The sequence below is a fragment of the Vidua macroura genome, chromosome 3 (genome assembly GCF_024509145.1).
Source record: "Vidua macroura isolate BioBank_ID:100142 chromosome 3, ASM2450914v1, whole genome shotgun sequence".
Taxonomy (NCBI): domain Eukaryota; kingdom Metazoa; phylum Chordata; class Aves; order Passeriformes; family Viduidae; genus Vidua; species Vidua macroura.
The window spans coordinates 51,552,573-51,576,336 of NC_071573.1; the positions used below are offsets into that span (position 1 = coordinate 51,552,573).

At 40.1% G+C, this 23,764-nt stretch overlaps 1 protein-coding gene across 1 annotated transcript; it reads right to left on the minus strand.

The window, feature by feature from the left end:
- Positions 1 to 1,141: 1,141 nt before the first annotated feature.
- Positions 1,142 to 16,223, minus strand: LOC128805057 (p53 apoptosis effector related to PMP-22-like). Its single transcript, XM_053973513.1, has 3 exons — positions 15,844 to 16,223; positions 2,141 to 2,284; positions 1,142 to 1,880 (listed from the first exon to the last, which is right to left on the minus strand). Exons 1-3 carry the CDS (start codon positions 16,052 to 16,054, stop codon positions 1,666 to 1,668), a joined length of 570 nt encoding a protein of 189 aa, XP_053829488.1. The 5' UTR covers positions 16,055 to 16,223; the 3' UTR covers positions 1,142 to 1,665.
- Positions 16,224 to 23,764: the final 7,541 nt, after the last annotated feature.

Consider the following 23,764-nt stretch of genomic DNA (forward strand, 5'->3'; position numbering starts at 1 on the left):
AGACTAATTTTTGAAATAATACATAGATACCATATTTTATTAGGTGTAATAAGCATAATTAAAATATTTATTATAAGTTTTTTCTCATGAATGGTTAATATTACACAAAGAATTACAAGTCATTTTATACTAATTGTGTTCTCAGCTGTATTTCACTTTGATTTTCTTCCAGCTAGGAAATATTTTTTAAGAGTATTTACATGTTCTTGCCTAATTATTCCTTGCTGCATATGCTCTTCCCATTATTTATACTCTACCCATCTCTCAATCTTGTTGATCAAGGTTGGGAGACACTCCATAAAAGTGAATGGAGTTAACTGCTTAAAAAAACCAAACAAACAACCAAACAAAAAACTCCAAACAACCCAGATGAAGCCCTGTGTTTTATTAATTTTAGCTACCAAGAAGTTTTAACTGAAAAATTTTCCACCTCTAATTTGTTGAAACAAGGAACACTTAGCAGGGCTTTTCATAGTACACACAATTACAAAATTGCAGATGTGTTACAAGCTAATAAGCCTCAGTAGTTAAGGATTTAGATGAGACTCCTTTTCCATATCACATATTATCCTTTTTTTTTTCACTTAAGAGAATAAATTGAATGTTATAAAGTTAGGTTTAACAAGGCAGAAACCAGCAGAGTATACTTCATTGCTTGCAGTATATTGAGGCTTGAGGCACTGTGGAGTATAGGATGCTATAAGATGTTTTATGATGTGATTTTCTCTATGAGAGCTTTGGTATGAATTGGTAAGGGGTATTTATGCATTTTACAGTTACATATGACAGTATACACTTTCTGCTTTAAAAATACTTAAGAACAGCACACACAAAAAAAGGAGCCTTTTCGCAACTGTAAAATACTTACACTGCTCCAGCTCAGCTCTTGAGGTGCAGGCAAATCATACCTGACCTTTCTACACCGGATAAAAAAAGCTGGGCCAGTAAAGCAGAGCATTTTAAAATCATAGGTTTTGATACAGCAGGAAAAAAATGTCAAGACACCCAAGAAGAAAGCCACACCAGAGGCTTTATCAGACCAGGCCTGCAGGTTGCAGGAGTGGCTTGAAATCTCTCCTGCCTCTGCCCACTCTGTACTGGCACCAGCAATGGCACAGAGTGCCATTGCCAATGGCTCTGTCCTTATGGCTTAAGTGAATGAATGAAAAATAGAAGCAAAACTATGAAGTGCTGGCTGACTAATTTACTACTTTGGCAGTCAGTAGGTAAATGTATTTGACTTTTTGAAAATTGTGCAAAATCTTCAGGTTAAAGATGATACATAAAAAATGTGACTTTTCTGAGTTTCTTTCCTTCAGGAAGATGATATGCGTTGTTTTGTTTATTGACAGTTTAATAAGTTTTTCTAAATTTAATTACAATTGTGAATGTATTTTAAATGCAATGGAATCCACATAAACTCCACTTACTGGAATGAATGAGGAAAACCAAGGGGTTTTAACATTTGTGCTTTATCTGACCACCACACATCAGATATGAAGGTCCAGAATAAAGTAGATAATTTTACTGCAGATGCCAGTGCTATATTTCTACACACATTAGAAAAGTTTCCAGCCTTTTCTACTAACATCTGATGACAATATTCCAAAAAACGTAGCTAGTCTGTCAGGTATCTCTGGAATATGAACACATTTTTCCTTGTGCTTATGGGGAAGAGTAAAAATATGTGGGCTTGACATTACCCAGGATCTGATCTTCATAGTTAGGAAGGCAGCAGAAGAAGAATCCCAAGCATATTTCCATAATGGCGGTGGTCCAGCCAAAGCCATAGGCCCAGCTGAACATATTGATTCCTGTCATTTCAACTTCAGATGAGAACTTTACTGGGTAAATGACCAGGCCCATGATGGAGAACACAGCTGAAGAAACATGAGAAAACAAAAAAATGTTTAACACTCAGCACCACTGCTGTCCTCCATAATCCCTGTAGCTAAACCCGTGCATGTTTTGGAGGATCTCATAATCGATCCAGTGCCATGAGAGACTTTGATTTTTCATAGAGAGCTCAGTTGCACACAGGCAGAGGCTTGGGTATAGGATCAGCTGAGGAAAATATCAGTTCTAGTATGCACAAGCATATATCTGCACAAGCTAAACTTGACTCCATATGCTGCCTTACCAGCCACGAAAAGCAAGCCTCCGATCCCACGAATGAAGTTGAACCGAAGTGTGTCAATGGCAAATGCTATTATGGCCAGTGCAAAACAGATGACTAGAAGTAAAAAGCCAACCAGGTATGTGGCAGCAGCAGCTCTTCCCCAGGCTGAAATCAGAAGGAAGATATATTAGAAAGGAACAAAAACAAAAACAAAGGCTGGTTTTCTCTGGTTAGTAATTAAAGGTTAATTTTAAAATCTGTGAAAAAAGGATCGTCTCCCAAGAAAGAAAGCATGGGAGCTTTCTGTCCTTTTACAGGTGATCATTTTAGTTCCACAAGAAATCATGCACTAAGTGCAGAATGCATAGAATTGCAGATTGGTCTTCTCATGCAGAATGAAATGGGGGCTTGGGTGCAAGCTTACTGTTTAGTTTTAGCAATTAAGAATTAAGAGATAAATGGCTTTAAAGGTGTAAAACTGGACGCTGTCCTTCAATAACAAATATTACCTCAGCAGATGCCATAAATCCAGCTTCATTTTGCACAGACAAGGAGAATTAAACTGTCCCTGGAACTAATAAAATCTTCCTTTGAAACAAAGTGTTTATATAATCTGGCAAACTTAAAGGAATGGAAATAGCCCATAAATTACAGAATTCAGTGATTTCTGTCTTTCAGCCTTAGTTTAGCTCTGTGTCCTAAATGGAGCTAAGGATTTGAAATCTGTTTTGTAGGGAAATTGGACCTCTGATTTTGATCCAAATTTAGAACCACTGCAATTCAAAAAGCTTGTTCCAGATACTAATTCTTTTATTTTCAAATTATATTTTTTTATGTTATAACATGTTAAAGGAAAGCATATTGCATTGGCATAACAACTGGAAAAATATTTATTTAATATTTCAAGACTTGAGGAGCAACTACTGTTCAAAGAGATCAAAGTGTCTCTTCTTCTGGATGTGAAAAAGCCACTTTGACACATTTTAAATTGTGTATTAAATTGAGTAAGCAGTTAAAGTCTGCTATGCATCTACAGACTTCATCCCCTCATCTAAGCCACTATGTCTTTGTCAAGCATTGGCTTCTAACCAAATATATGCAACAGCAGTGCCAAAAAATTATCACAGCCCAAACAACCCTGACAATAATTACAATTCAACTTAAATGCAGTGTATGCTGTTCAGTAAAAGTTCCCTCTGAAACTGAGTAAGTAACCTATCAATTTGTTTGCTTTAAGCATGGAAATAATAAAATGCAAAGTGTCCTGTCTTTCCATTGACCAGAGTCAAGTAAGCATGAAAGCAACTGTCCTGTCTTCAATGAATGACAGCTTGGTGTTCGATCTCTTTCCCCAGAGCCCACACCACCACTATTCTTAGGCAAGAAAAATGGATCAGGACTTTCCAGCTATGCTTTTCTAACCCTCAGTCCATCAAAACCAATTTCCCTTTTGTTTGCATTTCATCATTCTCCCTACTTTATGATTCCTGCTCCATTCTATCTATCACACTATATCTTCAGTTTTATTTCATCTCCATTCTCTTTCTTATTCCACAGTTTCTGTCTGCTTGTAGGGCTTTTCAACTGGGTTGTTTTCCCAGTAAACAGACAGCTGCCTAGGAAGACTGAAAGGGACAGCAATTGTGTTCTTACATCTCATTTTCTAGCCCAGTGTTCTAGCTCAAACTCTTCTCTCTAGGAGTTTACAGGGGCTCAGAGGTAAAGTGTGCAGTGTGGAGGCACAGGAGGGAGGACAGCACCTCAGACAGAGTAGTAGAAGAAACAGTCAAGAAGAGGAATTCTTTATACTGCTCAATATACCCCATTGAAGGTGTTCCTATTCCCAGTCTCTCATTCCCAGTTCCTCTCCCAGTCCCATTCAAAACAGCAAAAAAAGGGGCATCTGGCCATAAGAGATGTTTCTCAGCAATGGTGACCTCACTGCTCTTGGATACAAGAGTCTGGACACTTCTAGCAAAAGGGTGAAATTACAAGAACATCTAGAGGTGATGTTTTTTCTTAGGTACACAATTGCTTGTGGTTAGATACAAAACTCCCAGGCAAAGGAGCAGACTCAGAGCACAGCTGCCTGCCCAGCAAGTTCTGAGACACCAGGAGTCCTGGGGGTTCCACCTCCCCTGCTGCCAAAGCTCAGCCTTGCTTCCCAAGAGCAGCTGATGGTAGAGCACCAAGCTTTAGGGTGGGACCAGCACCTGGGCTGGGGGCTCAGGGAGCTGTGCCTGGTGGCTGCAGACATGTGGGGTGGCACCTTGCTCATGTCAGCAGCTCCCTCCCCCTCCAGCCTCACCCAGGTGTTTTTCCTGAAGTAGTGTTCCAAATGCTGTGACTGTATGGAAGCAGATTGGGTGCACGCCCAGCCTGCTGGGCACTGGCTGTGTGGCAAGAAGAGACATGCTTGTTGCAGGATGCTCACATTTGGAGGCATTGCTCAATCAATCACCTAACAGCCAATTTTGTGGCTCTCAGTTCTACAAAAGAGAAAAAAAAACCCTCAACATCGGAAGAAAAACAAAACACAACTAACTCCAAGGCAGTAGAGTGTATGAAGAGTGAGTCTTTACAGGGTTTTTTTTAAGAAAAGTATTCTGAGTTCATCTGTCCTTTACAAAAAGCAACAGCTGTCAGTAGTCTAAGACCACAGTGTGTAAACATCTTACCTTCCTAGAGTAAAAGGTAACAAAGGCTTTAGGCAGCAATAATTACAAGTGTTTCTATATTTGAGATGCTTATTTTGTCTTGTGCCAGCCAGGAATACTAGAGTAGCTTAGTTCTTTATGAATAGAACTAAGACTTAAAATTCCTTAAAAATGAAGAATTAAATTGGTCAAAAAATACTGATAAGCAAGTGGCTAATTTGATCCCAAATATTTTCTTATCTTCCAATGTTGTAGGGGTTTTAGTCTTTAACATTGAGTAAAAATATAAGTAAATTGTTCTATCTGCAAAGCTTTTTCTTAAAAATGTGAACTCCAGGCCAAAGAATCCTCACAAGTGCAACACCAATTTAGTGTATTCTTGGCTGTAAAGCAAAGGCAGTTAAAAGGTGAAAGGGCCCAGTCCACCTGTCACCAAATCAAAAACTGAAACAGAGGGAGCAGCAGGTTACAGGATATCAAACTGAGTTTGTAAAACTATTCAGCAGTTTTTGAGATCTATTTTCTCAGCCCCAAAAATGGTGGTGATCTTTCGGCTGTTTAAGAGTTAAAATGTACTTGTGAGAAAAGAAACATGAGTTTATACAAAAGTGTTCTTGAATACCAGCAGCATCCTGCTTTGGTGCCAGCGTCATTTCTCTCTTGTTCAATTCCTCCACCAGCTGAAAGATCACCAGTAAACATTATGAAAGGGTTTGTGGGCAGCTACACACCAGCCACTCTTCAAAACTCCTTCTAACTGGCAATTTTCTGAGCAATTTGGTCTTTAAACAAGACATTGCTATCCCAAACAGGCAAGAGGAACCGATGTTCTCACACCTGTCTCAAGCAGGCAAGGACAGTGCTTCTGATAGCAGAGTTTTTTATGTCAGTCAGCAGTGATTTGTGAGAGTCTGGGCTATCCAAAGTGAATACAGTAATATGTGACCATTGGAAAATGAAAATAAGTGCCTGACTTCTATAACTCCCTGCTGTGAGAAGACCCCTGAGCTAATTTAGAGACCAGAAAGAGCCCTCCATGCCAGAACAGAGCTCATGGTATCTTATGAGCTATATAATTAGCTGAGACAGAATTCAATAATAACACAGATTTATTACTCTGCTATTAAAGCTAACTCAGTTTGGAGGCAGCATGACTACCTCTTGTATTGCACCATATTAACACATTCTGATTATCCTATATCTGGCTGCAGCCATAGGGAAGCTGATGGACTTAATTAGACATCCAGGACTAAGAATGTCTCCAGTTTCCTGCCTTCCTGATTTTACTCCCTCACACATTTTACAGTTTATGAAAGTGTAAACACTGTCAGTGCTTCACACAAAAAGAAACAAACTTTCTTGCTTAGCAGTAAGTTGAGCCAAAACTTTGAGCCACCAAACCTAGTATTTCCTTAGCCTGTCATCTTTCATGCTCCAAACGGTACCTTCAAAAAAAGGGCTGTTTTGTTTTGAAAATAGCATATAACCTTTACTTCCTCCATGACAAATACAAATGCCCAAGTTCCTGGTGTATGTGTTTAAAAACATGGGAAAACACTCACAATAACATTCTCATGTTTTTCTTGATCTGGTACTCCCACACCACATAAACTGCTGAGTCTCTCCTCGGGTGACATTTTCTGAAAGCAACCCCAGAGAGTTCAGAAGTACCACTCCTTGTATAATCAATAAGAACATACTTCTCCAAATTTTCCTCTTGGCTGGAAGCTAAATACACAACTAGCATTGGAAAGAAAAACAGATATTTATTGCCAACTCAAAGACACCAACAATTATCTAGAGGTTCTTGCTGACTGATCATTTTCACACTGCAGTGAATTGTGCAGTGATTTGAGGAAGGGTAGCTCTAATTCACAAGAACCAGGGAGGGGTGAAAGAAAATGTAACAGACATTTTGCTCTGTTATCCTTCATACCACTGAGGGAAAGAAACATAAACCCTGCAGTTCTAGCTGCAGTCTTGCAAAGCAAATCTTAGGAGAACTAAAATCTGCAGTGGTAGCAATTCATCTCTGTGTTGTACATAATGAGAATGTTTCTAGGCTGAGTTTCAGAGCTCAACATGTTTAACATCTCCCTAATTAAAGGGAAAGAGTATTATTTTGGAAACAAAGCTGAACTCACTTGAGTTTCTCAACCTGGCATTCTTTGTCAGGGTGTGGCGAACACTGCAGAGCACATGCTTCACTTTGAAAAGGAACTGCTTTGGCCGGGTTTTACCCATTTCCCTTTGGTTTGTTCTCCTCAAGAAAGTTTCCATGTGAAAGTGCACATGTTTGCAGCAGAACTCATGTTTCCTTAGCCTGACTCTTATGGTGGTCCATAAAACCCATTAACCCACATCTCTACCAGCCGAAGGGTTACAAGCTGCGGGTGTACATGCACACCACTATCATCAGGAGTCTGGATTTCCTGTGTTACCTGTGCAACATGACACAGTGCAAAATCCTGTCTTCTGGAAATACTGACTCTGTAACATGCCAGCTATGGGGAATTTCTGTGCTCTTTCTGGAAACCAATGCACACTATAATCTCTGTAATTGTTCGCTGACCACATGAGCTGGCATTGAAATACCAGTGTGCATGTGTTTGTATACAGCCAAGATAAATCAGAAACTACCAAAAGCAGCTTCTTTTGAATAAACTGCATGTGCAGACTAACAGCAATTGACTGAAAGTTTTTTCAAAGGAAGAGTGTACAAATGAAAAAAAATCACATATTAGTCATGGATAATTTATTAACAGAATAAAATGAGGAAAATAATATCAAAAGGTATGATTGGATATGTACTATTTTCTGAGTTTCTGTCTTCATTGCATCTGGATCATTCGTAAAAGAACTTCATTCTCTGTATATCTTTCATGTGGGTAGTCAATACTGGAGGTTTTTCTTTGGATTTTTTGGTTAAAATTTATATCTTTTGCAGTGGAATACAGAGGTTTTTCTTTTAGTCTTTCTATATGGCATCCTGTTTGGTAACTCTGTTCTTTTCCCCCTAGCATTACTTTTTTAGAATTCATTGGCTGTTAATACAGATTTCTCATTTAATAACAGAGTATTATCTCATAAAAGTAGTTTTTGTGTGAGCCAGAACCAGCTTTTAGCTTGCCATTATTTAAAAGACAGCCATAGAAACAGAGAATGACCTATTTAGGTTCACATTAGGATAATGTCATGGCCAAAGTTTCTCAATGATTAGTAACAGGTCCCATATAAATGAGAAAGGATTAGGACATTAGAACAATTACCCCACAATAATGATTTTAGATGACAACATTAAGGAAAAGAACCTTTATAAGTAGTTCTTCTTTCAATAAAACACAGTGTACATTAGCAGAAGGCAGTGTTTTGTCCATAGCTGCATGCTAAAGTAATAGCTCAGTGTGGCTTGCTGGGCTTTAACTCCTTTAAAGGAAAAACTTATTAGTTCCTCACCCCTGACTTCACCCACAAACAAACACAGGCAAAACCTTTGTGTAATCTGCAACCCTCCTTTCTTACTGAGGCAAGCAATTAAACTTAGAAGCTATTCTGACTTGAATTGGAGGGGAGGAGCAGTTACGTCTTGCGGGAGTGGTTCAAATTCACCTCATCATAAGCTCAGGCATGTACAAGCTTGACTTAGAAGCTGGCTTCTGCAAATCCTGCATTAATGAGGGCTGCTCCCTGATGCTTGCTTAGTGCTGGGAAGGCAGAAGGGGTAGAAGGTGTAGAGCTGTCATCAAAGGGAGCATCAAGGGACTAAGTTAGATATTAAATATAATGCACACACAGTGCCTGAAAATTAAAGGTTTGCTCACGAGAGAGTCAGGGAGTATCCCTAGCTCACATTATCTTCAGTTGCAGTTGCACATACTGAAAAAATCTCAGGATTAAAGCCCAGCCTCACACACTTTAATGCTGTAACATTTTTTTCCTCCTATTTTTTCCTATTTATTTTAAATTAAAGCAGGATTACTTATATGTGGATGGAGTTTGGGAGGGCCAGGTAAATAAAATAGGTAAGGTATTGATTAATCAGTCAATTTACATAAGCTCAGTTAATGAGAATAGCAAGATGTACCTGCTCCCTAATTACCCCTGAGTGGGTTGAAATTGTTAATGTGAATTAAACAGCATCAATTTCCATGATAACACAGGCTATGAACTAGGACTTTTAATCAAAACAGTAGAGTGGAACCTTTTTTAAAAAAGTTCTTTTTAAGTTTTATATTCCCAGAGTCATTAGGAACTAATGAACACTGAATTTACATCTTATTTTCATGTGCACTAAGCATTGTTGTCACTCTTGATCGGCAGTTTTCATGCTGTGAGCAAACTTTGTTCTGAAACCTTGATGAAAATCACCTTTTGCACTAGGGAATTTCCCACTTACAGACAGCAGCTGTGAACCTGGATCTGATTTTCTGATAGAAGCAAAATTTTACTCTTTGCAAAATAAAACCCTCAGAATATAAGCAGAAGTTGTGCTTCATATTCATAAAAATATATTGGATTTATTTACTCTTCTTGTTAATGAAACAGGTTTTACAATGCATACTGAAAATGTTTGTCCCTTGATACTTACTGCTGATGAGGTTAAATGAACTGCAGAGAGACTTCCTATTTTTTTGGGGCCTGATTTGGGCACAGCATACATATGTCAGCACAGTAGGTGACATTAGATGTATTCAGTTTCAGATTAGTAATTCAGCAGGACTGGAGTGAAGTTTTATTTAGTACTAGTAGAAGGAAGCCAGACACCTCTGGAACACAGGCTAGTGTCAGCATTCCATAAGCTATTTTGAGTTCCTGGGAATTTTTGAGCAATGAGTTATTTTGTAATGGTACTTGACAAAGAAGAAACATGGCATTACAATGCTCACTGTGTCAGTGTGTTTGAGGTGTCTTAGAACAGCACAAGCTGCCAGTAAAAAGTGATACAGAAATGTGAAAGAATGTTTTGTTTCTTTTGCTGTTTAACACCTTCCCACTTAGGTAATATGTTTAAACCTATAGTGGAATTTGAAATACATCTTGCAGCCCTTATCACTGTTCAGAGTATGGAGATGTTGTTATGGCCATGCTGTATTAGATTACCTCTACAAACTAGAGGAACAGATGAGGTGAAGAGGATTGAGAGTTTGGCCACAAATTTCCACATGCTGTCAGTAGAGATGCCTCCTGTGTAAGTGAATGGAATCCTCTCTTCAGGACTTCAGGGCCTGAAAATGCAAAGTGCTGGGGATCTTCTCAAAATCCTCAGCACCAGCAGTTCATATCTCCTGATGGGCAGATGAGAATGTTCCACATGACTGCTATTTTTCCACATAATCGAACCGTATGTGGAAGGCTGGATAATGAACAGTGGGATTATATATGCAATTGCTCTCTGGAGCATTAATTGCTCAAGAGCATAACTATTATTTAGAAAAGAATCTGATTAAATGAATCTGCCACTGAAATTATAAAAGTACAAACTCTAAAACTATAAGGGAAAGCACACAAGCAATTGCAGAAAGGGAATAAAAATTGCCATGGTAATTAAATGCTCTGGCCTTGATTCCCTTCTCTTATACCTGTTTAGAAACAATTGAGCGTCTTCTACAAACTGGGGAAAAATCAAATATTTTCTTTCCTTCTTGCATCATTCCTTACAAATACTGCTGTGATTTTTTCATTAGCTATATGTTTAAAACTGTATTTTTTCTCATTCTAATTTTTGAATAATTATTGAGTATTCTACATTATTCGGTAACTAATCTTGTAATCTCATTTCTCACTGGTTAATCCCAGGAAACCTTACACTTTAAGGAGAATAATGTCTTAGGAAATCATATGCTTCTCTACACACTGTCATTAAAACTACAGACAACCACTTTATAGAAATACAACCATTTTATGCTACAATACAGCAGGAACAGCAGCAGCCTTTTGTTTTCATTTTCACCCTGTGCCAAAGGAGTAGAGGCCTTTAATCCGGGCCATGCACAGAGCAGAGCTGAGCTCCATTTTGGGCTCTCCCACAGGCTTCCTTGAACTGCTCAGAAACCTCCCCAGCCTCTTTCCCAGCTGCAAAGACACTTTTGCAAATCTACTTGGATGTTACCAAATTCTTAAAGCTGTTAAGTGCAGAACCTTGACTTCAGGAAAAAATCTGCAATAAAGGCCCAGTGACTTGAGTTGGTCCCTACTTCAAAAGCACAGTTACTTGTTTACTTCATTTCTATTTTGATGTACAGATACCCTCAGATGCCAGAGAGCCACTGGGACATCTGGTTTGTCCTTCATCTGCTGTATCCTATCCTGTCCCTCTGGAAATATCCCCATGTGACTCTGCTCAGGGTGCTTACTTTCATCTTGAGGCAAGTAAGGGTTTCCCCATGCTGGGATTAGTTGCTGAGTGTCAGATGTGACGGGAATGTGGGGGAAGGAAAAACAGTTTTACGTAGGTAGTGTGGCAGTGGCAAAACTTGGTGTCTGGTCTGTCCTGTGCCCCGGGTGTAATGAGTCACTGCTCTGATGGAGAAGGTAATTTTCCAAAGGGAAAGCTGTGTGACCAGCAGTGCAAGGCCAGTGGTAGGTGCAGTATCAAGAGAGAGACTTTGGAAACTGATCCCAACCACACCATGTAACCTTGCTGTTGTATCACTACTTGGGGATTTTTAGTAAGTGGTTTCCATTTTGTTCTTCCTCTCGGATAAAAAAATGTGCTTCACTGTAGCAAAAGATTCCCTGGAAACAAAAGCCTGGTACAGGAAAAATGGGGGGAAAAATCTACTCATCAATGGGGATGCAGAATATTTATTTTCTCAAAAGGATATTACTTTTGCAACATTTCCTTCTTTCATTTATCCTGTAGCCATACTTATCTGCTCTCATATTTGAAGTAGTTTTTGTTCATTATAATCATACTGTACTAGCCTACTTATCTTGAAGTATTGCATTCATATTCATAGACCAAAATAAAACTGGATACCTAGAACACAGTTGCCCATTATTTGCCTGGAAGACAAGCTGCATAAAGGTGTCCTTTCCAGATGGCAAAATCATTCATCCCCCCACTAATCTCCACAGCCACAAACCCCTCCACACATCCCAGGAAAAAGCTATAATAGAATATGATGATGTAAAAATAACTAAAGATGTGGATTCCACTTGCTATTTGGAAATGCCTTTTCCTGATTTTTTTTTCCCCAAGATCTCTGTTTGCACTATGTAAATAAGATGACCTCTTCAACATACACTTTAAAATTACAGTTGTTTTGATGGCAGCATCTGCAAATGGAAGAACTGCAAGGCTGGGTGGAAGATAAGATGGGACAAGTGTAGTCACAAGTTTTTCACCCTTTTTGCGTCACATTCAGACTAATAAAATCAGTCTGATTTTATCCCCCCCCCCCATTATTTATGTTTATTCTGTATTTACCTACACATGTTTAAACATCTTCAAAGCCTGCAGTGGAATAAATTACATACTGAAGAAATGTCTCAGGTCTGCAAGACACACCTTATTCAAGACAGGTAATATAGCCAAAGAACAAGAAAAACAAAGGAGTGCTGTGCCAGCATCATGATGGGGTTTAACCTGTGCATTTTCTTTGTAAGCTCAGCCATGTCCCACAGAGATACATTCCATATTGCTCATTATCTATCCAAAAAGTCTTAATCTTTCATTGTGTGTGTTCAAGCATGTCACCAGATTGAACCCTTTGTTTTTTCAAGTGCAAGAACAATGAAGAGCAAGAGCAATGAATCTCTCAGTCCCTCATCCTAAATTCCATGCATTTTGAGTAAGTGTCCTAAGGCATTGGATATTTTTCCTAGAAAGTTATATTTATTTGAACTAAATATGCTTGAAAAGCAACAGTCTTTGATAAAGTCTACATGAGTGTCATATGTTTAAAGTGGATGATCTGAAATCTTGGAGAAGATACCTGACTGTATAAACTCTTCATAGTCTCACTTTCCACAGAGCTCATAAACTTTGCAAAAGACCACAGGTGAGCAGATGCTTTCACAAAAGGTAAGAGCACCTGTGGAGTTCCTCCATTGCCTTTCAAAAAAAAAAAGAAGAAAAAAAAAATCAAAAAATCAGAACCTCTGAACTCCACTGATGCAGCCAGTGAAATATTCAACCTTCTTCCCTACCAATATAATCAACCTCAATGACATTGGGGTTTTGCCTTCCAACAGTATAAACATATCTTAAGCAAAAGAGCTGAGATTCAAGGGGAATTATAAACATTGCACGTGCAGAATTTGATTTGAATTTGCACATTATAATTAACAACTTGCAAGGATGTTGCAATTATATCTAATTATGATGGAACAAAGATGACTGTAGTGGATTAAGATAACTACACTGTCCAAGTCATGTTGACAATATTTGCTGGCAGCTGCTGGGCTACACATACATATGTTTATCAGTGAAACCACCCCTGCAGAAGGGCCAAATTTCAGAACCTACCCAGCCAGCAGCAGATTAGGCAGGGAAGCTGTGCATAAAGGTCAGAAGAAACAAGATGGAAACTGGTACAGAGGGGGTAAAAGAGATCTCATCTCAGGAATGCTGTAAAACCTTTCTGTCCTTTACGTTTACATCACATCTTTGTCTCTGTGCTCAGGAAGGCGTGTAATTACACTTTGTTTAACCAGCACTGTGTTTAGCTTGGCACAAAGTTAAACATCCCATAGAACATGATGCTGAATGCTTGTTTCCATGACCTTTCTGGAGCACAGTAGATAAATGTAATCCCAGAATTACTAAAACCCTCTATTTCATCACTAAGGCAGGTACAATCAGAGTCAACACAAGACCTGGATGCTCACAAATTAGATGCTCTCATGGCTTGGTCTTTTGGGTGGAATCCAAGACCAGCATAGCCACCTCTGCCCTGCATGAGAAAAGGTGGGAGTCACAAAAGAAAAATCCCGACCCTGCATTAATTACTGAGCAAGGAAAAATGGAGAATGGGATTGGATCTGAGCACATCCCACCTCTGTAGAGAAGGGGTCTGAGGGAAAGGTCTCGAAAAGATCAGGACAGTGACATGAGTTTGCAGCCTTAACAGTCAGGTCTACAGTCCTCTTCTGGGTCAGGGATAACTCATCCCCATGAAGGGCAAGATCCGCATTTTAATGGCATAATCTGGCAAAGGCAGATTATGCCTGGCAGCATAACCCACTCTTACTTGGCCTTTGCATACAGCCTTCACATATTCTCCCACTGACTAGGTGACTCCATTGTGCCAGACATATCCAGGAAATTTTGTCCAGGAGGGTTTTCAGGATTTGCTTAGGCTTCCAGGGTTTTCAATCACCTTGAAGAGTTCAGGTGATAGGTGCATGCCTATTGAGGGCATAATGCAGTCATGCAGCTCAGGAACAATGTTTCTAATGCTTTCAGAAGCATCAGTGGACTCTCCAGTATACCTGCTGGATAATGTCCTGCATGTGTGTACCAAGTCCACAATGTTTGTGTTTAAAGTGCTGGACTTATTGTGAATGTGATTAATGGTAACCCCAGACGTTGCAGGACAGTCCACACAGAGGATGTAGATGCTGTCCAGTTTCCAGGGCAGATGCTGACCTCCCTGCTTTGTATGTAGATGCATACAGGTGCAGAATTTAAAGCTATCAGAGTGAGGTGGGACAAGGAAGGAAGTGAAATGCCAGACACTTATCTAGATCCCAGAAATAAGGAGAAATTTCTCTTGTATTATCAAGAGAAACAAGGTGAAACATCTCAGTGTTTTCTGTCCAGCTGGCATTCATAGCATTCTCCAGGGCCTAATTGGGAGATCAAGAGGAGGGCTTGCTTTTCAGGAAACTTAGGAGGAAACTCAGGACTGAGAAATCCTCTACTAAGCATCAAGTTCTTCCTCCTTCTTCCAAGTGCCACGGAGCAGAGGCCCATTTGCTGGCTTGACTTTCACCCAGCCACAGAGATGATGCTGGAGCCCTGAGAGCAGGACTGGATGGTGATGCTTGGTGGAGCTGGTCATGCCTGGAGCGCTACACTCACAGAGGCCTGTTGCAATTAACTCATTACAGCTGAATTTTTTGCATAGAAGGTAGAGTTTCATGACATACAATAAACCTTCAGGAACAATTTTGAAACGCTGTAATAAATGATCCCTGAGATTGCTTCAGCAAGTGCTTTTACTCTTATTTTTAACAAGAGCTGAGATTCTGAGCCCTAGAGAAAAGGTTCTTCCTTGTAATTTGAATGAGCATAAATTGTAAGAACTCTTGAACATCCTTTCCAGCTTAAGCTAACAGCCCTTCATTCACAATTACTTGTTTCAAACCATGGCCAATAGCAAATATACAGAAGGAAAAAAAAAAAATGAAAAAAATAAAAAAGAAACAGAGCACATCCAGAGTGACCCTTCTCTTGGGCTATTCTCCCACACTTGTGGTTTTTCAAGCTGAAGATTGCACCAGGGTCAACATGTTTAATAGCATACTTCACCAAAACTTAGTGCAAACAAGAAATCCTTTCATCTTTTAAAGCTTTCTTTCATAATCGCAAGGAGACTCTTTCACACGACCCACCTACCAAAGCAGTTTCAGGGCAGCATTCTGTAGCCTGACACTCCCCGGGAATATCTTGCTTCCATCTCACATTTTTACCTCCCTGTTTCTGGCACTCAGACCTGCTTGTCACACTAATGCCAGGCTTACCCACACAACTTGTTGTTTATCACAGGTAGCCGTTAAGTTTTGAGAAGCAGTGATTAGTGAGAAGAGGTTACCAGATTCTTCTGAGAGAGGAGGAAAGTCCTGTATTATTTTTTGCACCGGTACAATACCATGTGTGGGTTTTTATGTATTATGTAATGCTCTGGGTTCTTTTCTGCACAGGGGTGTTGAGGGCATTTTATTTCTTCACCCGGTTAGTCAAAAGCCTCAGTGTACTCAGTGACAGTCACTATTGCCTGTGGATTCATATAAAAATGCCAGGTATTGAGTGATACAGTTAGGAGACCTGCGGGAAGGTGACCTGGGGGATGTGACCCTCTGCTTCAGAGCCTGCTCCCTGCCACCCCAGTAGGCGCTTACCGTAGCCCATGAGGGACTCGCAGCTCCATTGCCCGCCCTGATCAGGCCTCCTGCAGATCTGCCACAGCGACGCTTGCAGCACATAGGGCAAGGTCTGCGACTCCAGCCAGCCCCAGCCCGCCAGCGCGATGATGCCGAAGATGACCCCAATGCCCAGGAGCAGGGGTAGGATCCATCTGCAGCGCGTGTAGTCGAGGCCGTACTTCACCATGGCTCAGGGCAGGTGCTGGCAGGACAAGGCCCTCTCTGCCACAGGCTCGGCCGCGCAAAGCGATGGGTGCCTCTGCAGAGCTCCTGGAAAGGCGGTGCTGGCACCCGCGAACGCGTGTGCAGATGTTGGAGAAAAGCTTTTCAGCCAGGACAGACACAGCAGAGAGAGAGGGAGGGATGGAGGGAGGGAAGGAGCTCCACCTAGATTCAGATGAGTAAGAGCTGCCGCTGAGCAATAACCAGTTGAGCTGGGGAGAAGCTTCAAGGCTGGGTTTATCTGTGAGATCTTCTCTGCCCTGCTGACTAGGTAACAAATCAGGAGATGTTTACCCTCAGCATTTAACACTTTCCTTCCTGACATCCCCACTAGCAGCTGTGCTTGCACCTTTTCATCTTCTAAGGGATATGCATTATGGCAGGAGGAAGCAGAGACAAGAGGGAACTGTTTGCATGACATGGTGGATGCCTCTGAGACGTGGCACCTGGAGGCTGTGAGCTGCCTTTCTAGGACTCCATTTAAAAATAAAATCATACCTTATTTTTTACAATTAAAGAAATCCCCATAGCTGTTATAAAGCTAAAGCAATAAAGAATGTCACTGTCGGCACTTCCCCTTCTGGAGCATAGGTACAGAGGAAAAAAAAATACAGTATGATCTGGATATAGCCTTACTGGGAGAACAAGAGCTGAGTTCTGATTTGACTAAGCCTCACAAACACTCCCTGAGTGTGGATCTGGCTGTACAAGCACTGTCTGGGGCCTGTCAGAGCCTGTCTGCAGCTGCTAAGTGTGCAAGGCAGAGATGAGCCATCACCTCTCTATGCCCTGGGAGGACACCCAGCCAAGTGTGCGGCAGGGCTTTCTGTCTGTCGGCTCAGAAGCGATATTGCTGTGTTCCCTGCACTCTCCCTTTGAACTAACACATGCTGCAACCTAGTATTTTGGTAGGGCCCAATTGCATTTACATCTGGAAGCAGCTGCAGCCCTTGATCAAAGTTGATTTGTGTGAAACACAGTTAAGCCCAGAGGATGCAAAGTATCCTTTGCTCCCAGTTGTCAGGTAGGGCTGCATCCTTCAAGTACTGACCTCATTTACTCAAAGAAATTTGTTATTGTATTGCAGCTCTCATGGTGCAATGTGACAGCTATGAACTGTTTGTGAACTGCAAGCTCCACAGCATTTTTCTGAATTAATATTCATAAATCAATAATGTCCTAAATAAAAGAAATTAATAATTTACATTGCAATGATACACTGTGTCTGAAGAGGTATTGAGCTTGAACCAATCTGGAACATCCACAGCAATGAGCTGCAGAACAGTGAAGAAGTAGTAACTCCATGAAGAATTCAATTTGAAGAAGTAAATATGACACCATGCCTTATCTCTCATCAAATACCTTATTTGCCTGCTTGTAGATTAGCAGTGGTGTGGCTGCATTATCTCTCATTCTGGCCAGCTGAAGCATCCTGCCAGCAGCTGCCCTGTGGCACAGACAGTCCAATATCCCTGTGGCTCCATCAGGGATATCCAACAGGCCTCTGTGGGAGCAGGAGACATTTTTACTGTTTTGGCCATTGAATTTGAATGTTGCTGAAAGCTACATCCAACTATGAAGACACCTCAGCTGCCATTTTGAGTTCGAATTAAGGGACAATCTCACTTTTTTTTTTGGTGAAGTAAACTTTAGGAACAACCATTTCCTTAGAATAGAATGTATCTTCCATTGTAGCCCACATTTGTGCTATCCACAAATTCAGTTATCATTAACCTAATGTTTAAAATATCATTTACCTGTTCTATAACACTGCAATATATAATTTTATGCATGATTTAAATAAATATTTACATTAAAGCCAGTATCTTTTGAAGCCCAACCTTAGTATGCTATGCTGTTACCTGCAGGTTGTCCAAGTCTGTATATACATGTTCTTTCTGTTGCCACAGCAGAGGTAGAAGTGGACACAATAGAATTCAAAAGTTTGAGAGAACACAGGTTTGGATATTAAATGGTTTTTAAAAGATGGCTTCAGAAATACTTGTGAATGTGGCAGCAGAGTGTAGGCAAGCCTTCACTCAGCTGTCTGTATCTCGTCTCTTGCCAAGTTTCAACCTTTCACAAAATTACAGATTTGTAAGGATATAGGCAAATCAAATTAAAGCAATTTTGTACCTGAAATCTAGTATGAAGACAGGTACTGTCATGCATTTGAGAGCCAATGTCTGTTGAGGACTAAAATGGTCCTCTCTGAATTCAGAATGCTCAGCCATGTTTCAAGTAGGCACTTACCGAAGGATTTGTCATCAGTTCCTATTGCAGCTCACCTATGGATGAATGAATGCTGTCACAAATTTGCAAGGTGATACCACAGAGAACATTAACATGTTGTGAAAGAAAGGTGATTAGTGTTCAGTCACCGCAAATGTTTCTGCGTCTTGCCCACCTTTGTCATCCTTAAGTAATTCAGAATTACAAGCAATCTTCACATTCAGAAAAGGGTAATTTGAGATATCTTGAACAGTAGAGAGGGAGATACATCCAAAGGTAATAAAATTATGCATCTATCTCATGTAATTCTGGTACTCCTATGGCAAACAGGGAAAAAGAATTGGAAACTTTAAGTGAAGTGAGGACTTACCTTCACCACGCTTCATCTTTTACAATGTATAAGCTGGATGTTTAAATGAAAGCAAATGCTTGTTCTGCTTCTCCAATATCTGTGGATAGACCCCCCTGGCTAACACCAACATCATCTATCAAAAATGAAGATATATTATCAATGTTAAAACTGTTAGATTGTAGTGCACTTTCTGCACCTAAAGTATTCCTAATGAATCTTCATTGTGACTTGTAGTAACCAAGTAAGCAGAAGGATATTGATAAAACAAACAACTGTACAGCATTAGAGTTGGAAATAAAAATATGCCTTTTTCAGCCAAGACACATATGGTTTTCTTAGTGGAAGAAGAAGCTAACAAGTCGCTGGCAGCGTATTTTCACTCACCTTTAGTCTCTAACTGGTCAGCTAAGCTGTATAAATGACTGGATTAGAATAAACTGACCGGCTGTGGTGCATGGTCATGACTCTTGCAGCAAGCACATTTTCATTCTCTTATATTTACACTGCTTATAAACAAGAAGTGCCCAGAGTTTGAATTTTAAAAACTTTGCTAAAATGGTTTTATGCTCTGTTCTCGTGTGTGCTACCTTACATCTAACAAGTCACTCTAAGCATCAATTTTGTAACTATTAATACTGTCTTTATTAATCTATTTACAACCACAGGTCATTTTCTTTTGCTGGTAATGCCAGTCTACTGTTTCCCTTTGGAAAGGGCTGCACTGCAGTTATTGTTACAACCACAGCCCAAACAGTGATGCCAAATTGTACCTTGTGGTCACTCCCTGTACCCTGCATCCTCTGGGCAGTAAGGCAATAATCTTCTCCATGTGACTAATATTTCATCATAGCAAGCACATGTAGAAAAAGACCTTTAGACATCATTGTAGAAATCATCATGTAGAAATACATTCTAAACAAGACCTGACTTTACATCTTTTCAAAATGAAAACATCCTCCTGAAAAAATGCACACAGTTGAGATGTAGTTTTGCTACACCAACCCTTTCAGAGGAACTCTCCTGTGGTGGCCAGGCACTGTGACTTCTCCATGATGCTTATGATGACCTGGGGAATGGCGGGTGCTCAGTACTGACACCATGCACTTTCCTCTAACTGTCCCACACAGAACAGGAAAGCTCTGCAGATGTTGGATACTTCCTCTGTTCACTGACTGCTGAGCTCGGAGGAAAATTCCCACAGGGTTTTGTTAAGATTTTTAGCAAGAGTCATCCAGGACCAGCTTGCTGCAGGGCCTCTGAAGCCTGCCCCACATGCCCCACAAGAGCACTGTCTGGCTCTTGTCAGTAAAGCAGGCTTGCCTGGACAGGACAAAGGCTTAGGACTAAAAGGGCTTTCTTCCTCTCCTTAGCAAGGCTACATGTGCAAACCAATAAGTGTTAACACCTGACATGCAAACATGGGGCAGCATCCAGGATTGTAATTTATGTGAGCAATTCCAGACTGTATTGGGAAAACGGAAATAAGGAAAACACAAGATTAGGAAAGTACAAAGACTCTGTGTGCCTGAGCATGGATTTAATTGTCAGCTAGTTTTTGCTTATGGTCATGATAAGCTATATATTGGAATAAGGTTTAATCCCCAGGTATTTCCTGCAGAGGCTCTGTAGAAATTTAATTAGTTCAGTCAACTCCCCCTTCTCCAGGCAAAAGGCTGAAATCAAGGGTGTCCTGTAAACCAGCTACTCAGTTAGGAGCTGAGATGGCCTCCGGACACTTGTAACCATTGTGTCTGTATTTTCCTTGAATGGCTGTCAGGAGCACAAGCTCTCCAGTGAGCACACAAAATCATAGAATGAAAGAATCATAGCATGTTGTGTACAGGGATTTTATGAACCCATATGGGTAAGCAGTTGGAGTGGCACAGCACAGTCCTGTTTCACATATGGGATAATTTTACTTAAGCTACTTTCTTTGGGCTCCAGAACTTCTCCGTGGCATAGGTAAGCTAACTAAATACTTGTCCTGTTGTAGTGGATCATACAGTAACTCCTTGTAAAGCATAAAGCTCAGTTGCCTTAGGAGAGGAATAAAATCAGCTTCTCTTAGGTAATTCCCTGGTGCCACAGCCTTGCTACTTACAGTTCCCTGTCAAAGAAACGGCTTTTATCTGCTCTGCCTTATGGGTCAATTGGGAATAGCTACTTGTTTAAACACTCTGAGATTTACAGATAGGACATGCATGTTAAGCATGTCTTAAGGGGTTTCAGCCAGAAATTTCGACTTTGAGATTCTCCAGCCATAAGAAGGATTTTGCTGAAACTAATGTGTTACATGGAAATGATGTCTTCGCTTTTAAATGTTTGATGTGAAATTGATTTGACAAGACAGCTAAAATTAAAACAGAAGTCTCCTAGCAACATTTTCATCTTATTGTCTTATTACCGAATGCTAATTATGATTTTCCTGAGTTTTGTTTTGTGAGTTGTTTTGTCTTTCTAGTTGAAGTCAGAAGTTAATTTTCATGTTTAAAAATTCACCTAAATTATTTTTTTTCATTATAAGTTCTGCTTATTTCCTGTTGTAAGCCATTGCTAACACAAAAACAGCTTAAAAATAGGCTATTTCCTGAAAAGGGACTGTAATGGCCAAAGGTCAGGTCCTGCCCCAATCATATGCGTCCATGCATATTCAGGACTGTGACCATCAAACCAGCCTACTTCAATCCATGATCATTTCCCACGGCAGCACACTGTAGGACAGGACTTGCCCGGCTTTTCTATTCAGTTTCATCTGAGTGCTCACTCCAAACCCTTCTGGGCCCTCTTAAACTCAGTGAACATTGATTGGCAATGTATCACCTAGAGTCTTAGCAAACTTTGATGCTTATAAAATATTCTATATTCACAAAGAACTCTGTGGAAAATAGCATGTGTTGTCCACGTTCCCATGAATAAACAAAAAGCAGCAGCCATACCAACTCTTCTCATGATATTCAATCCTGCAAAGATGAACCTGTGAGGAATAGAATTAATTTCTATGTATTAATTATATTACGTAATGCATAGCTCTTATCACAAATTATTATTTATCTTGTTTATAGCTGTGATATTTATATTATAAAGCTCCAGGCATTTCTGTATGTTCTCTGTATGTTCTGTATGTCTTTATTATAAATACAGCCTTATTAACTTTATGCATTCAAAAATCGTAGTGAAAAAATCCTTTGGATTATTCTAACAATTCTCAAGTAATTTAAATGTAATTTTACGTAGGCAAAATTTGAGGACATTGGATTTTTGTCCGGAATTTCTAGATGTCAAGCTTCATAGCTGGTGCAGCTTTGCCCACACCTTAGGACACCAGGGAATCCCAGACAAAAGGCTGCTTACTGTACCACTGCAGACCTGTATCATGGCATCATTGGAATTATCTCATAAAAACACAGCACACGTGCAGGAAATGGGATCTACACATATAAACTGCTGCACCTCTGCAGTATCACTGGCATTTACCAGGTTCTGTGAACCCACTGCACATGGATTTCACTACTTCTGTACTGACGCCTGTTACAGGAACCAAATTTACAAACTCAGCATCCCTATTTTTGACAAATGCATCCTCCAGATTTGATTAAACCTTGTTCTGGTTGTGAGTATCATCTCCCAACTCCGTTTAAAAACCTGTGCAACTTCACATACTGGCACAGATTAATCTGTTTTTTCAGGGTGCTGTTCCATATTGCCAGTAACCCCCACTGCTCTGAGTTGTACATCTCCTGAAGCATTTTGGTTTCCATAGATATGTGTTCTTGGTTCATCATTAGTTTGTAAGTGCTCAATGACCTCAGCAACTCCCTTTGTGTGTGTGTGTGTATGTGTGTGTGTGTGTGTGTGTGTGCGCGCCTGCAACATTTCTCTTAGCATGCGGTTGTTTTTGTTTCTGGAGTGCTTATCACCATAACAATACTCCCCCCTCCCAAATGATCTGTTACTACACTCCCTTGATTTATGTATGCATTCTATGTCCAAAAGCCTTTGTGTGCAGGATGTAAAGGTCAGGTGAATAATCTTTCAGAATTCTATCTTGTCAATGAATTGTCTAAAAAAATTAGTCACTTGTTATGTCAACTAAAAATACAAAATCCCAGCAGGGTGTGGCAGCTGTTTCCCATATCCATGAGATTTAAGCATTAATCATCCCATTCAGGTCAATTAGTCTTCCCTAGCACTCAGTCATGCACATTTTTGATTGCTCATAACTCCTCCTGAGACAAGGGCCAAGTGTGCTCAGATTTCCCTGACCTGCTCTCTCTTCTCACAAACTGAAGTAGAAGGAGCAACCCTGCAGCCTGAAGCTCACTGGAGATATTCAGGTGATTTTAGTGAGCACAGATTTAGGTTGCAGCTTAATACAGACTGGTAGGTAAACAGGAGTACAAATTTTCTTCCTGTCGAAAGAAGGGCAGTATAGAAACCCTGCAATTATCTTGAGGGCATTTAGGAAAATCTAAAAGGAACCAAAATATTTTTTTCTATTTGTTTATTTAAAATTAGAAGTAATTAAAAAGGGGGATACATGGAACCAAAGCCCAATAAAACCACATGCAAGGCACCAGAATCCAAGGTAGTAAATTAATTTTAAAATTAAGATATTTAGGGAAGAGGACAGATAAAAAAAAGAAATTAACAGAATGATGAACCTGTCTTTCTAGAAATCAGAAGCCACAGGCTGGTGTAAGACAGCAGTGACTGACTGATTTGCTCTTTTTAAAACAACATCACTAGGACAGGGTTATAATATGGGCCATGCATAAATTGAGGTTAGAATTGGGAAGGTTTCTAATCATGGGAGAACTGCAACCTTCCACTGAAAATAGCAGGTGAGTACACCATCTTTTTTCACTATTTAAATTTCTTGATCATTGTAGGAAAGGCACTTGGAACAGTTTTGATAAAGAACAGACTTCCCACACTCCTGTAGACTGTTGTGTATTTAAAATATTTAGAGTTCCCCCTTATCTGTGATGCACTTAAGAGGTTTTGGCTTAGGAAAGAACATTCTATGCCTGGCACTTCAATTAAAGCACACAGACATGTTTTGCAGTGTATTCTTAAGCTTATTTGACTGGA